Source organism: Talpa europaea, assembly GCF_964194135.1.
Source record: "Talpa europaea genome assembly, chromosome: 9".
In the NCBI taxonomy this organism is placed as follows: Eukaryota; Metazoa; Chordata; class Mammalia; order Eulipotyphla; family Talpidae; genus Talpa; species Talpa europaea.
In genome coordinates, this window is record NC_140076.1 from 95,527,889 (window position 1) to 95,545,201 (window position 17,313).

The 17,313-nt window shown below is 38.3% G+C and overlaps 1 protein-coding gene across 1 annotated transcript in view; it reads left to right on the forward strand.

Annotated features, from left to right (window-relative positions):
• Positions 1-17,313, forward strand: part of FNBP1L (formin binding protein 1 like) — a gene marked incomplete at both ends in the record, with an annotated part of 83,606 nt that overhangs the window by 29,452 nt on the left and 36,841 nt on the right. Inside the window, one exon of the mRNA XM_084243081.1 lies at positions 13,531-13,646. Coding sequence (XP_084099207.1) covers positions 13,531-13,646 — 116 coding nt within the window. The remainder of the gene's footprint in view (positions 1-13,530; positions 13,647-17,313) is intronic.

Consider the following 17,313-nt stretch of genomic DNA (forward strand, 5'->3'; position numbering starts at 1 on the left):
TCTGCTGGGCCATGTGGGTAGCTCCCTGACCTGGCATTGAACTCCAGTTGCAGTGGCTGGTGATAGCTTGATAGTGCTGAGAATTTAATCCCTGCACCATCAGGGAGACCCCTAAATTTAAACTGGTATTAATTATGCCTAGTTTGTATTAATATGCAAGAGAATTCATTTGACCATTTCCCTTTCACTCACTGCCTCCCACTTTTATTGTAATTGTATACAAGAAAGAAAGAAGAGCTAAATTATATACATATTTTTTGAATATTCTTGCTTTTGGATATTGGAGGCTTTTCTCATTAATGTACATTAATGAGTATTATATAAATTTATATGAGCATTATAATTTCTTATTTTTTAATATTAAGATTTTTCCAAATCTTATGAAAATAAATCATAAATGTTCATCTGAGCCAGCTCTACTTCTCTCAGAAAATAGTAAGAATATGTGTAGATACAGCTAGAGTTAAATTATCTGTGTTTAAGCCACAATTATATGCTAAGAGTAGTATAAGGTCATTCTTTGTGGAGTTATTCACATAAATATACCAACTACTAAGTATCTCTTTATGTTAGATTAAAGCCATGAAGCCCATTTGCTCTCTAAATAATAAATATAGTCTGAGAGTATTTACTTAACTGTGTGTACTGATTTGAAGGAACAAAACAGGAAAAACTAATTAAGACATCTGGATTCTTGATTCACTGTTACTTAGCTTGTTACCTTGGGCAAATAGTTTAATCTCTGGGCTTCAGTTTCCTTGTCTGTAAACAGAGGCTAATCTCGGAAAATCCTTCTAGCCATAAAAGCCTGTGATTAGATTTCATACTTATATTTCACTCATCAAGTAGATTAAGACTCACATGGCATGGTGGGGGAATGGGATGGGAGAAGAGACTAGAGTTAAGAGGAGAATGAGCCTGGGGGTGGAGAGAAAGTCAAGAAGTCAGATTGTCTTTAGTACTGTTACTGAGAATTTCATGTTAAAAATACATATACATAAAGACGGGCTCTGCTCTTGACTCTCTTTTTTGGCTAATTATGTTTTATGATCTCAGGACAAATAAAATGTCAATTCCAGCAAAATGATACTGTATTAGTGTGAGGGCAGAGGATCAGTGGCAGCAAGTAACAGTAAAGACTATCTATAAAGTAGTTAATCCCAAATTTCAGTATTCCGCTAACCTATGAGCTCAAGTTTGGCCTTTGGGAAGCAGAGCAGTGATGAGCAATAGAGAAGCCAATGTGAACAGGTGAAAATTAATCTATAGGATCCCCAAAATGAAATGAGAAGGACAGTGGGAAGATGTATCTTCCCTGTGGATGCTGTGGTATTGTCAGAAAATGTAGAATTTAATGCCATGTTAGGTAATATACTGGTGAAGACCTTGATTCACCCAACAGGCATGTTTGTAATATGTCAGTTTGTTTTGGATGAATAAAATGTGCTTAGATGCATACTATTTAAAGGACTTTTACAGAGTCCAATCATCCAGTAATTTAATTTTCTTATAAATACAGCTATATTGAGTTTGCTTGGAGATATAAAACCTGTAGTGTAATCAAATGTAAGAATGTGGCTGCTAAAAATTGTTAACTATCACTGCTTTATTTAATATTATTGAGATTACCAGCCAATGATATTAAAGTGAAACTGAATATTTGATTAGTAATACTCCTTCCCACTAAGTGCATATACATATATTTAAATTTTACTGTGTTTTATTACTAACCCATACATAATTGTCTTATGATTTGTTGAAACAGTAGGTCAGGCAGCATTTGCAACAGTAATGGCTGTCAAAGTGGCTGCCCATAAAAGCTCCAGCACCATATTCATCAGATGGGCATTCCTGTTGAAGTTGACTGATTTTACCATTCTCATCCACCTTATATTTCAGGATAGCCAGCTTAACCTTCTTTCTCTTATGTTCAGTTTCCTTGGGTGTGATGTAAGACATCTTCCTTTAGCATTGCCACATAGCCTCAAGACAAGATGAAAAGTGGACTCCTTTTGAGTGTTGTAGTCAGACAAATTAAGCTCATCTTCCAGTTGCTTGCTTGCCAGCAAAGATCAGTCTTTACTGATCAGGAGGAATTCCTTCCCTATCCTGGATTTTGGCCTTTACATTTTCTATTGTGTTTGAGGGTTCACCTTTGAGAGTGATAGTCTTCCCCAAGGCAGTTCCACCTGAGGGAAAGGAAGAGATGGGTTAGGGTTGGGGACACAGCAAAGTGTGGTTGCTAGGCAGCTGGCTGAGGAGTGACCAAAGAACATGTAGTCACCACAGCTCTCAGTATATTATTACTCACATTATCCATAGTGCCCAATTCAGTATTCACGTATTCAATGAAATAAATAATAGCCACCAATACCAAGCACTGCGTAGATGCTTTATTTACATTTCATTTAATATTCTCACATTAAAGGCATATAATTACTTATTTTTACAGCTGTGGAACATGAGGCTCTGTAATCAAGAACTGGTAAATGATACTGGGTTGGGTGGGAGATAAAAAGAATTGTAAATAGATCCTGTACTAGATTATAAGTAGATCTAGTCTATTAAAAATAACCTGAATACTTAAACGAACATAGAAAACATTAACTTATTAGTTATGCATAGTTATTTCAGTATTGATGTTTGGTATGCGATACTGTGTTTCTGTTTAATATTTTTTTTGGAACTCTTTGGGCTTCTTTGATCAGGATGTCTGGATGGTTTCCTAGGTGGAGATGATAACCAGCAATGGTTTCTTTAAGATTTTTTTTTTTAATTTATTTATACAAGCACTGGGTATAGTCAGAAGCGCGGGAGGGTGAGAGAATTCACCAGAGCCAGAGCGGGGAGCAGAGCAGGCAGAAGGACCGAAGTACACTGCTGAGGGGAGCAGCAGGCGGCAGGAGAGGTCTGCGCGCCATGTGGGACCCTCCTCTGGTGGCCAGGGAGCAGCCAGGGATCGAACTGGCGCTTGCAGAGGCTGCGGGCAGCTTCGCAACCAGCGCTCAACCGCTGCGCCACCCGGGAGACCCGAACAATGGTTTCTTTAAATAAAATTTCTATGCCTTCTCTTTCTTGCCTCCTTCTGGGATCCCCATGAAATGAATGTTTTTTTTTTTTTTTTCTCTTTAGGCTATCCCAAAAGCCTCTTTTACTATTTTCATTTTTTTTTTTTAAAGATTTACTTATTTTTATACAAGAACCGGGATACAGGCCAGCGGTGTGGGAGGGTGAGAGGATTCACCGGAGTGGGGAACAGTACAGACAGATTGAAGAAATACACTGCTGAGGGGAGCAGCAGGCGAGACAGGAGAGGTCTGCTTTGCCATGTGGGATTCTTGCCGGCCAGCTGGGATTGAACCCGTGCTGCAGAGGCTGCAGACAGCTTCACAGTGCGGCGCTCAACCGCCTGCGCCACCAGGGAGGCCCACTTCTTTTAACTTTTGATAGTACTTGACAAAGCTGATGACTTCTCCTTGAAGTAATACATTATTCATTTGGCTTTCAAGATACCACACTTTTCTGGTTTTACTCATACCTCACTGCTCACTCCTCAGTATCCTTTGCTTTTACATCATCAGTTCCTTGATCTTGAAACATTGATGTATGATAGAGCTTAATTGAGATTGCATTCAGGCTCATATCTTACCATATATTTTCAGAAGGATGACCATTTCTGTTGAATCCCATACATGTTTATTAAACTGCCTACTCAACATATCCATGTGGATATCTCAAACTTAACCCAAAACTTTTGTCTCCATTTAACCAAACTTGTTCACTGAATTGTCCCAGTTTAGTTTAAAGCAACTTTGTCATTATAGTTCTTGTGGGTCAAAATTAATGTCTTTTGGGCCTCCCCAGTGGCGCAGTGGTTGAGCGCTGGGTTGCAAAGCTGCCCGCAGCCTCTGCAGCGCCGGTTCGATCCCGGGCTGCTCCCTGGCCACCGGAGGAGGGTCCCACATGGCGTGCAGACCTCTCCTGCCACCCACTGCTCCCCTCAGCAGTGTACTTCGGTCCTCTGCCTGCTCTGCTCACCGCTCTGGCTCTGGTGAATTCTGTCGCCCTCCCGTGCTTCTGACTGTACCCAGTGCTTGTATAAATTAAAAAAAAAAAAAAAAAAAAGTAAATCTTAAAAAAAAAAGATAAGGTTTTTTAAAAAAAAAATTAATGTCTTTTCTTTCACACCCCACATTCAAATATAGGAAATTCTGTTGACACTGCTTTCAGATTGTATTCAAAGTCTTAGTGCTTTTTGCCACTTTGCTGCTTCCAGCTTGGGCTGATCTTTCATCTGAATCTTTGTCTTAGCAATAGTTTTTCCCAAAAAAAGTCTCCCTTGTTCAGCGTCAGTTTTTTAATCAACATAGAAGCCAGGGTGCTATCTTTAAAAACTTGTGTTGGGCCTCCCCTGGTGGCACAGGCGGTTGAGCGCCGCGCTGTGAGGCTGTCAGCAACCTCAGCGCCGGTTCGATCCTGGCCAGTCAGTGAGGGTCTCACATGGTGCCGCAGACCTCTCCTGTGGTGCCCGCTGCTCCCCTCAGCAGTGCATTTCAACGGTCTGCCTGTTCTGTTCCCTGCTCTGTCTCTGGTGAGTCCTCTCACCCTCCCGCCCATCTGGCCTGTGCCCCAGATGGTGTATGGATGAATAAATAAATCTTAAAAAAAAAAAACCCAAAAAACTTGTGTCAAGTCATGTCAGACTTAGCTCCAAATCTTCCAGTGCATTTGCAAGGTTCTTATGGTAGCTAATATGTCATGTGTAGTCTGCATTCTGAGGCCACACACCTGTTTCACCTTCTCTTCCTCTCCTTTTACTGTAACTTGCTTACTCGATTCTTGTTCTTCCTGGAATACGTTAAGCATCTGTAGACTCAGTGTCTGAAACAACACTAGTTCTTCAGATAAGCAAAACCACTAGGGCTTATCCGCAGTAACAGGCAAGAAGGCAAAATATAATCACATAGGTGTTTGTGGTAAACATAGTGATGGAGAATGAGGAATTATCTTTTGATTTTTCTCTTGGTGAAGTAGGAAATGAGATGATGAGCTGAAAGTGAGATGGACAGCAGGTGGTTTAAATTTAAAGTGAAAGAAGCAGCTGTGTGGTAATTGTCTAGGCTAAGGGATAGTGAATGTGTTTAGCCTAAATAGCATTAAAGCCTATCAGCTTAATAGGTACAAATTTTAAAGTATAACCATACAACATGGTTATTTGTTTCTGTTATCCCTTTTTCCTTTTCGTCAGCAGCATAGGAAAGGTGGGTGAAGAGTTGAATATAAAAATAGAACTGAAATTTGGCCTGGGAAAGCAAGAGCAGTGAGGGTATTTGCAAGAAGTGATTATAATGATGGCTTACAGAACCCTAACTATGTTAAAGAAGGAAATGAACTGGAGAGGGTGAGGAATAATAACTGTGTTTCAGGATCAGTGGATTGAGACTCTGGTGGGGAAAAAAAAGTACTGGCCCTGGGGTATGGAGTGAATGAGCTGACAGTCACGGCTAATCATCAGAGAATGAGATTCTTGAAATTTATTGGGAGAAAGGATGTTGCAGTTATTGTCGATGACTTCAGTGGGAGGTACCCACTGAAGTGAGTAGTTGAGGGAGAGTAGAGGAGAAAGTAATGGGGACAGATGTAGAAAAGCTGCAATAGGATATTAATTAGAAGGATGATATGGCTAGATTTTGAAGTAATTAAAAGTTTAATTTAAATTCAGATTTTAATTAAAAAATAAAAGATAACAGGTGAGTTTCTCCAGAATACAAATTTGCCTCTGTGCTTCAAAAGAACAAAACTAGATTTATGAAAACAAATTCAAATAATTAAGTTGATTTTTTTTAAAGATTTATTTATTTATACAAGAACCGGGGTACAGGCCAGATGCATGGGAGAGTGAGAGGATTCACCAGATACAGAGTGGGGAACAGAACAGGCAGACTGACGAAGTACACTGCTGAGGGGAGCAGCGGGTGAGACAGGAGAGATCTGCTTTGCCGGCTGGCCGGTCTTGAATCCATGCTGCAGAGGCTGTGGACAGTTTCACAGTGTGGTGCTCAACTGCCTGCGCCACCAGGGAGGATCTAAGTTGATGCAGTATTCCTCAACTTTGGGAGGACATATTGACCCTGAATTGTAAATTGATTTCTTAACTAAAACAAAAAGTTTCTGTAGCCCCATATGAATCAAAGATTGAGAAAAGTCAATCTTATTATTTCTTAAAAATGTTTTTGGTACTTACTTTGGTATTCAGAAGTGCAAGAGAAACTTTGGCAGAAAATCAGAGCCAGAGAGTAAGCCCAAACTAGGACAGTAAAGTCATTATTCTGCTTTTTAGTGAAGAAAGTCTTTTTTTTTTTTTTTTTTGAACATTTGTTCCCCTTGGTGTGTTACCAAAAATACTTTATTGGGACTTAATTTGGATGCAAGACTGTGTTAAAGTAATTAGAAAAATGATCAAATATTAGTGACTTCTAAAAAAATTCTAATACTTTGTGATATATAAAACACTTTGTTAATTAAAATATGAATATATGGATTAAAGTGTTTTATTACCACACTTACATAATTACCACACTTATTACCATACTATACAATAGAGGCTTATAGCAATCTATGAGTAGAGTGGACATTTAAGTTGGTGTTGATGCCAGCTTTAATTGAGAATGTTTTTCTTGTGTTCACAAATGAATAAGCTAAAATAACTGAGCATTTTACAAAATTAAAAAAAGAATGCTTGAAAGAAACAGAAAAGACCTTTTGAGTTTAAATATGAGATGATAAGATTTAAAGTACGTTACTGACGGGGAGATTCTTTTCACAGAAGTTGTAAGAGTGAATATGTTGGAAAAGGAAATAAGGGGATAATAAAGGCAGGAGAAAAGGAAAGACGTTATATTCAGCTAGTAATTTAGAGTAAATTCACAGAAATGAAGAGCAGCGCTAAAGTTAGAAGGAAGAGAGGATAAGTTGCTTATCTTATTTTTTTACTTTTTTTTTGATAAAACACTTTTTTTAGCTTTAAAAACAAAATTTGTTATAATCATGAAGGACCCAAAAAAATTACATCCTGCTTTTGTCACCTTGATAGAACAGTAATTTTTAAGTTCCTCAAAATACAGGTTGCCTCTTTTAGTGACTTTATACTCTTACTTATTTCTAATCCGTGGATGGTTTAAAAATATTACTTATTTTTACTTCTTTAGTTTGTCTTGATTCTTTTTCTGACCCTTTCTAGACTCTAAGGTATTTGCTAGTAGAGTAAGGGATAAGTGTGATCTCAGGATTTGAAATGAAAGGGATTGGAGAGTGTTAATTTTGAAGAATTAAGGCTTCATGATTTTGATACAGATTTTCAAATTTTAATTTAAGAGCTTTCTATTGTAAATTGTTGTTATAAAACTCATTCCTCGACTTCCAACCATCTTCTTTCATGCTTCTAAAGTTATTTTGATCACTGGGTATGGTATGACCACTGTAGAAAGGCAGATAAACTTATCTGGACTGTTCTAAGGAGAGTGTAAGCATTCAGTTTGTGTTTGTATTATGCAATCTCAAAATTTGAGGTTTTTAATTTGTTCCTTTTATCAAGCTCCTTAGTGTCTAACACTTTTTCCAGGTATATATTTCTTTCCTGGTCAAAGAAATGTATTATTTTTAATAACCATATTTACAATTAATTCCTTGGAATACTAAAAATATAAATTTGGCAGTGAATTTAAGAGATAATTTATCTAGCCCCATCCCATTTTGGTTGTTAGCCAGCCATGGGCAAATCTCTTAATTTTGGGCACCAGCTTCCATATTTATAAAATAAAGGGCCTGGGATCATTATTTACTAATAAGCATTAATTACTAATTTAATAATGGTATGTTGTAGTAGAAAGTAAATGAAATTTTAAAATGGTTGAATGCCTTAATTTCAGAAACTTAGGGCATTTTACAAATGAAAAAACTATTCTACTGCTAGTTTTTTAATTTGGTGTATATGTATGTGAAAACACTTTGTGAAATATTGTACAAATAGAATGGTGATTTGGTTAGCAAGCATGTGCGTTGTGTGTTTAAGCTGCCTGCTAAAGTATATTTTGTCATCTCTTTTGATTTAAAATTTATTAAGTCATTGAATTCCATAAACTTTAAAATCATTGTGAACAAATGAAACTACTCCAATTATTGTTTGGAAACTGGTATATAAAATGAGAAAGAAACTTGGGAAAGAAACTTTACTTTGTTATCTAATGTCTCTTGGATTCAGAGTAACGAGACCAAGTTTATGGTGAGGTTCTTTTGCAGTATCAAAATTGTTGAATTCTGCTGAGGAAAAAAAGTAAAATATCTAGTAAAACTACAGAGTTAAGAGGAAATTTTTTAAAAAGATTTTTTTTAATTTATGCATACAAGAACTGGGGTGTAGGTCATAGGTGCGGGGATTGAAAGGATACACCAGACAGAATAAGGAGCAGAACAGGTGGATCTACTGAAATACACTGCTGAGGGGAGCAGTGGGTGGGATAGGAGAGGTCTGTTGTGCCATGTGGGTTAGCTTCCTGGCCTGGGATGGAACTCATGTTGCAGTGGCTGGTGATAGTGCTGAGACTTAACCCCTTGCACCACCAGGGACGTCCTAAGAGGGAGCATTTGTTCATTGAATATTTTAACATGTCAAGCATGAATCTTGTTTGGATGTCTTATTATTTACCTTGCCTTTTTATGAATATTGCTAAATTAATTTCTCTAATCACTTTCAAAACATAAATCACTTGTAGAATTGAAATAGTTTACTGTTTCTTGATTTATTATAGTTAATAAATCTAGCTAAAAAATTTCTAACATCTGTATTGTTTCCTAGATTCTGATTCAATAATGAAGTATATCTTGGAGCTATTGTAGTTTTTATTCTCGGCCACCACTTAAAGTGAATATTGCAATAAGCAAATCGTAGGAATTTTTGGATTTCCCAAAGTATATAAAACGTTTATTTATATTATAGGATAGTCTATTAAGGTATAACAGCATACATCTTTAAAAAAACACACATACCTTAATTAAAAACACGTTTTTGCTAAAATTGTCATGTTAACTTGGTGGAGGGTCTTGCTTCAGTATTGATGGCTGCTGAGTGATCAGAGTGGAGGTTGCTGAAGGTTGGGATGACTAATAGTTTTTTAAAATGAGACGAAGGTGAGTTTTCCCACATCAGTTGACTTCCTTTCACAAAAGATTTCTCTCTAGCATGCCATGCTGTTAGACAGCATTTTATCATAGGACAGCTGCTTTCAAAATTGGAGTCAGTCCTCTTAAACCCTGCCACTGCTGTAGCAATTGAATTTATGTAATACTCTACATGTTTTGTTGTCACTTCAGTGGTGTTCACATCTTCATCAGTAGATTCCATCTCCAAAAAACCACCTTTGCTCATCCATAAGAAGTCACTCCTTATCCACTCAAGTTTTATCATGAAATTGCAGCAAATCTGCCACCCCTTCAAGCTCTACTTCTAATTCAGTTCTCTTGCTATTTCCACCACATCTGTAGTTACTTCTGCTGAAGTCTTGAACCTATCAGAGCCATCCATGAGGGTTGGAATCAACTTCTTCCAAACTCCTAGCATCTGGAATGCTTTGACTTAAAGGAATGTTGTGGCTGTTTTGATCTATCCAGACCACTAAAATGTTCTTCTTATCAGCAAGAAGGCGATTTTGCTTTCTTTTGTGTGTGCACTGGAGTAGCACTTTTAATTTCTTCATTTTGGTGCTGTTCACTGTATGCCAAAACAATTAACAATAGTTACATCATAGATCATTAATCACGTATCACCATATAATGAAAAATTTTGAAATATTGCAAGAATGACCAGAATGTGACTTAGCTACAAAGTGTGTATATTCTGTTGGGAAAATGGCACCAAAAAGATTACCACAAACCTTCACTCTGTATAAAATGTAGCATCTGTGAAGCACAGTGAAAGCAAAGTGAAATAAAGTGAAATATGCCTGTATATTTAGAAAAACTTTTTTGTTCTAAAGGAAAGATGTGTTGATTTATTTTCAACAGTAAATGATTTAACAAAAAGGGATTCAAAACATAACCACTGGTAAAGTGGTTGGTACATTGACTGGAATTTAAAAAATAAATTGGGATATGGTTACAGTTTACTCACGTTGTCTTTATATGTAAGTAAAGAAAATAAAGCCAGAAGTCCACAGCATATTATATTTTTGTTATGGGTGCTTTATTTTTCTAAAGATTTATTTATGCATATAAGAACTGGGGTGTAGGCCAGATGTGCTGGAGGGTGAGAGGATTCACCAGAGACAGTGGGGAGCAGAACAGGCAGACTGACGAAATACACTGCTGAGGGGGAGCAGCAGGCGCGACAGGAGAGGTCTGCAGCGCCATGTGGGACCCTTGCTGGTCGGCCAGGATCGAACCAGCACTGCAGAGGCTGCGGACAGCTTCACAGTGCAGAGCTCAATCTCCTGTGCCACCACGGGAGGCCCTGGGGAAATCATTTTGATGCATATTTGGAAATGCACCCTCATTATGTAACTTAGTTGCTAAAAATAGTTTGTCACCTACAGATATATCTGTGCACTTAATAGCAACCAGAAACAGAAATTTCTTGTTTTAGTCAGTGGATTCTGCTCCCTCAGAGAAACAGAACCAATGGGGAATGGGGGTGGGGTGGTGGTGGGGTGTGTGTGTGTGTGTGTGTGTGTGTGTGTGTGTGTGTGTGTAGGGGGCGAGAGAAATTGACCATAAGGAATCAGGTCACATGATTTCAGATGCTTGTCTAGTCCAAACTCTGCAGGGTGTATCCAAGGAAGAGTTGCAGTTCAAGCTCAAAAGACAAGTCTGTTGACAGAGTTCCTTTTTGCAGATGGAAAGTCAGTTTTTGTCCTATTAAGGCTATTAACTGATTGCATAAAGGCCACTGACACTGTGGAGTGTAATCTGCTTTATTCCAGATTCACCAATTTAAATATTAATATATAAAAAATACTTTTACAGAATGACCAGGGTAATATTTGACTATCTGGGCAGTGTGCCTCAGCCAAATTGACACATAGAGTCACGTCATAGTCAATTTTAGTGTAGTTTGAACCCATATATATAAAGATGCAATATTTTCTGATTGGTTTTAAAGGACATATATTAGCTAAATTTTCACATCCTTTGCATGTTTGTGTCTGAAATTGAAATAGGGATTGGAAACTCATTGTCAGAAGTGAACTTTTTCTGTTTGGTTCTTTATATCTTCAGTAGATGTCATTTTTTACCCTAACTATGATAGCTACTAAAAAACTAAATGTCACACTTTTAAAACCAAGACCTTCAGTGCTTTGCTATTAAATACTAAACCAAGATTTTAGATATAATGAAGCATATTGAATTCATTGCTCTCACTGAGATTGTTAAGCTTTTAAAAAGGCATAGCCCAGGGATCTCCCTGGTGGTGCAAGGGGTTAAGCATTGGCTCTATGAAGCATTCCACAGCTACTACAGCAAGAGTTCCATCCCCGGCCAGGGAGGTGACCCACATGGCGAGCAGGCCTCTCCTATCTTGCCCACTGCTCCCCTCAGCAGTGTATTTCAGTCACTCTGCCTGTTCTGCTCTCCACTCTGTCTCTGGTGAATCCTCTCACCCCCTGTAACCCAGTTCTTGTATGCATAAGTAAATCTTTAAAAAAAGGCATAGTCCTGGGGTCTCCCCGGTGGCGCAGCAGTTGAGCACTGGGTTGCGAAGCTGCCTGCACCCTCTGCAGCGCCGGTTCGATCCCTGGCTGCTCCCCGGCCCGGGTCCCACATGGCCCACAGACCTCTCCTGCCACCCGCTGCTCCCCTCAGCAGTGTGCTTCGGTCCTTCTGCCTGCTCTGCTCCCCGCTCTGGCTCTGGTGAATTCTCTCACCCTCCCGCGCTTCTGACTACCCAGTGCTTGTATAAATAAATAAATAATTTTTTTTTTTTTTAAAGGCATTATCCTAAGGCTTTTTTTTATTAAGTAAGTTAAAACTATTTTAAAAGTGTATTTTTCACTTTTTTTAAAATTTATTTTTGTGGATTTTATAATTATTTAATGGTATTCTATAATTTATACGTGTACATGTAATAGAGGTATTCAGATTTTTTTACTGATGGGGTTTGTGAGAACAATTTGGAGATTCATCTATAAAGATAAAGGTGTATAATACAAGATCAAGAAGCTGATGGGAAGAAGCTTTTGAAGCATTTTGGAAAAAATGAATGATTGTTTTAACTTCAGGCTTTTTGGGGGAATGATCTTTTCATTGATAGCTTTTCAGTTTGAAAGAATATAATGGAAACTAGTACTAATAAACCAATTAAGTTTACTGAAAAGTTTTTTTTGGAGGGGCTGTTTTCAAGTCTACCATGGAAGCAAAACAATAATGAAAAAATTTCATGGAAGACTAGAATTAGAGTGGTAGTGTAAAACTCTGGTAGCAGATGAATTCTCTGCTGTTTAGATAGAATTTACTGCAATTTTAGAGTGATTTAAATAACACATGTGACTAAACCCTGGGGAATTTAGAAAAACGAAACAATTGGTAATATAGAAAGGGATGAATTGATTATTTTATTAGCATTATAGACTTCTTTTTTAAAGATTTATTTATGCATACAAGAGCTGGGGTACAGACCAGAGATGCGGGGGTGGGGGTGGTGGTGGTGAGAGGATTCACCAGAGACAGAGTGGGGAACAGGCAAACTGACTGAAATACACTGCTGAGGGGAGCAGTGGGCACGACAGGAGAGGTCTGCTGCACCATGTGGGTTGCTCCCTGCCCGGCCAGGGATTGAACTTGTGCTGCAGAGGCTGCAGATTGCTTCATTGTGTGGTGTTTAACCCCTGCGCCACCAGGGAGGCGCAGCATTATAGACTTTTGATATGGAAAGAGCACTACATTATTCCATTTGGAGATTTTTTTCCTGAAGGGTAGGAAATGATGATTTCAGGTAACATGTACAAGGAAATATTTTGTGAGTCCTCACAACACAAGGTTGCTTTATATGTATCACGTTTACTCAATGGTGTCACCACAGACTATGAGATGGTTAATGGGACTCCCAAATTATGATGGTCAAACACCTGGTAAATGAAGAGCCCAGAATTTGAACACAGATAAATTTCTTTTTTGAAAGATTTATTTATGCATACAAAAGTGGGGGTGTAGGCCAGAGGTGTTGTGGGGGGGGTTGAGAAGATTCACCACAGAGTGGGGAACAGGTGGATTGACTGAAATATACTGCTGAGGGAAGCAGCGGGCAAGACAGGAGAGGTCCACCACACCATGTGGGTCAGCTCTCTGGCCTGCTGGGGATTGAACTCGTGTAGCAGTGGCTGTGGACAGTTTCACAGTGCTGCAACTTAACCCCTTGTGCCACTAGGGAGGCCTGATTTTTTTCCTTTTCTACCTTTTTGCTTGTCTGGTCAAATATTAGGAGCTGGTTAAAATATTCGTAGATAAAATTCTATATTTTCAGTGTGTTTTTTTCTTTTCTAGGATCAGTTCGACAGTTTAGACAAACATACACAGTGGGGAATTGACTTCTTGGAAAGATATGCCAAATTTGTAAAAGAGAGGATAGAAATTGAACAGAATTATGCAAAACAATTGAGGTAAGTTAAGTGTTTTTTTCAATTCTTAAAAATGAAATTACATATTTAAGTAGTTGGATGTTAGATAAATGTAATATACTAGAGGTTAAGTCCTATGTTTTTCATCAGAATTGTATTGAAAACTCTCCTGTTTCAGTGATCAGTTTAATTAAATCATTGCCTAGTGCCATAAGAAATACTGGTTTGATAGATCATAAGTAGTTTTGTTCCAGAAAGTCACTTAGAGTTTCCAAGACTTGAAAATTGAGTGCTGAGTTTCTTTAAGAGACCAGATACATATTACTGATGAATTATTTTGGAATATGTATTAGAAGTAAAATTTTACTCTTGGCCATCTATCCAGAAAATGTGAAACCATCAATGCACAAAACTGTATGTTTTTCAGTGTTCATAGCGGCATTATTTACAATAATTGGGACATGAAAATAATCTAAATGTTCATCAGTAGATGATTAGATTAAGATGTGATATTGCCACACTTGGTAATTTTCAGCCATAAGCTACACTATTCAACCATAAGAAAAGATGAAATACAGCCATTTCCAACAAAATGGAGTGAATTTGAGAGAATAATGTCCAGTAAAGCAAGTCAGAATTAAAGATAAACATTTTATTTTGTTTTGTTTTGAGAAGACAGACATGGACTCTTTTCAGAAAGTCCTTTTTTTTTTTTTTTTTTTTAAGATTTATTTATTTATTTATACAAGCACTGGGTACAGTCAGGGGCGGAGGGTGAGAGAATTCACCAGAGCGGGGAGCAGAGCAGGCAGAAGGACCGAAATACACTGCCGAGGGGAGCAGTGGGCAGCAGGAGAGGTCTGTCGCGCCATGTGGGACCCTCCTCCTGTGGCCGGGGAGCAGCCAGGGATTGAACCGGCACTGCAGAGGCTGCGGGCAGCTTCGCAACCCAGCGCTCAACCGCTGCGCCACCGGGGAGGCCCAAGATAAACATTTTAAAGGCATAATTTTAGTCTTAAAGCATATGAAACTAATTTTAAGATTATGTCAAGATTATGTTAAATCATCATTAGACCACAGCTTGACAAGTAGTTTTGCTGGAAAGTTTTCAATAAAAATGGTGCTTGAAGTCTGAGACTAGATACCAATAAAAGAGTCTGGCTTTAGGGAGGGATTAGGACTCTCAGTGTTGCAAGTGACAAAAGTCCAGCTGAAGCAAGCCAGGAGTCAAATGTGTCCAGTTCCCATTTCTCCTTGTTGTCTTTATCCTCGAATTCTGTTTAGTATCATCCTCTTTACTCCCGTAGCTCTACATTTTATATCTTCACATCCTACATTGTGGGAAAGAATGATGGTCTTCTCTGTTGTACCTTTGGGGGAGGAGAGAGGAAGAAAAATGGGAAAGAAGAAAGAAAAAAAAGGGAGTGGGGGCCTGTGGAAGGAAAGCAGCTCTTTCCCTCAAGAAATCTGAGCAGAGATTTTTTTGTCATGCTAACCCTGATTAGTTTATAGGCTTATCCTGAACAATTTACTGAATGAATATATTGGATTAACTTATACCTAATGATGGAGGAGGGATAGTTACTCAAAAGAAATTTAAGGTAGTAGGGCTCAGAAGGAAGTATCATATGTATACTATGTAGTAGTGATTTATGAAACCGACTGGGTGTAGTGATGGAATAAACTAGTATGATGAATGGATTACAGTTGGCCTTTGAACTATGTGACTCCACTTACATGTGGATAAATAAGTGATGTAAACTTACGGTATTGGTAAATAGTGCAGTACTATTAATGTATTTTACTTTATGATTTTCTTTTTTTTTTTTTAAACAAATTTTTTTTTTTTTTAAAGATCTGTTCATTTATAACAGAGCCAGGGCATAGGCCAGGCGCGTGGGAGGGTGAGAGAATTCACCAGAGACAGAGCAGGGAGTAGGACAGGCAGAGGGACCGAAGACGCTGCCATAGCTGTGGGCAAGGCAGGAGAGGCCCGCCACGCCATGTGGGAATCGACCGCGCTGCAGAGGCTGAGGATAGCTTCACAGTGCCATGCTCAACCCGCTGCGCCACCAGGGAGGCCCAAATTTTTTTTTTAAACAAAACTATATATATATATATATTTTTTTAAAAGATTTATTTATTTTTATTTATACAAGCACTGGGTACAGTCAGAAGCGCGAGAGGGTGAGCGAGTTCACCAGAGCCAGAGCAAGGAGCAGAGCAGGCAGAATGACCAAAGTACACTGCTGAGGGGAGCAGCGGGCGGCAGGAGAGGTCTACGCGCCATGTGGGACCCTCCTCCGGTGGCCGGGGAGCAGCCGGGGATCGAACCGGCGCTGCAGAGGCTGCGGGCAGCTTCGCAACCCAATGCTCAACCGCTGCGCCACCGGGGAGGCCCCCCCAAATATATATATATATATATATATATATATTTTAAGATATATTCATGAATGAATAAATATCTATTCATTTATACCAGAGCCGGGGCACAGGCCAGAGGTGTGGGAGGGTGAGAGAATTCATTAGAGACAGAGCGGGGAGCAGAACAGGCAGACGGACCGAAGATACTGCTGAGGGTAGCAGTGGGCAAGGCAGGAGAGGCCTGCTGCACCAACTTTGATTTTTTTTTTAAGTCTACTTTATTGTACAAATATAGTATATAAGACATGTACAGTTATAATACATGTACATGTAAAATACATGTAACATATGCTGTATTACTCAGCTGTTTGTTATCAGTAAGACTTCCAATCTGCAATAGGCAACTAGAACTCAAGTTTTTTTGGGAATTACAGGTTACACACAGATTTTTGACTGCATGGAAGTTGGCATCCCTTACGCCCCTGGGTTGTTTAGGGGTAAACTATAATATGTGTAAATGATACACATATTAGATACACATTTACTGCAATAGTGGCATCATGCTAATTTCCTGATTGATTTTCTTCTTTTGTTCTTTCAACAGGGAACTTAAGGGTACATTAATAATACTAGTGATGATATTTCATCTATCCAAAAATTAAGATTTTTAAGAATCTAGAAGCATAAAGGACCTCCTGGAAGTTAAAAATAGTAATCAAGAAATATACTCACATATGAATAATAAAAAATTTCTCTCATGTAATTTTTAATTTGATCTTAATATTAGCACATTAAGTGTTCGAGTTGCCAACTTCTCTGATAGATGTGAGGAAAAGAACTACTACTGATATTACAGTGATGGCAGTATAAAGAGACAATAAAGAACAAGATTAAAATATTATGAAAAACAGATGAAAAAATGTCTCTAGCCTAAAAGCACCTATATCAGTTAGTAAGAGAATGATGAAAAACATTGAGGTATATGCATTTTAAATAAGTCAGGTGTACTAGCATATTTAAACTTTACACAGCTTTTCAGTAAGTGTAAAAAACAGCTTGCAGAACTAAATGTACAGCAAGAACTCCTTGCTTATTTGAGTTTGTGTATATAGTTAGGTATAAAATGTGTATATGTTCTGAAGAGCTACCCCCCCGCAATTGTTTTACACTGGTTATCCATGGGGATGCAAATAGGGAGATGAAAAGGGCAGAGACAATTATTTTACTTACGTTTTTGAATTGTTGAAGCCTTTTCAATGATAATGTTTAAAAACACTTGTTCCTAAGCAAAGAAGATGGTATACTTCTAAAGAGAATCCTATCACAAATTACAAAATGAAGATTG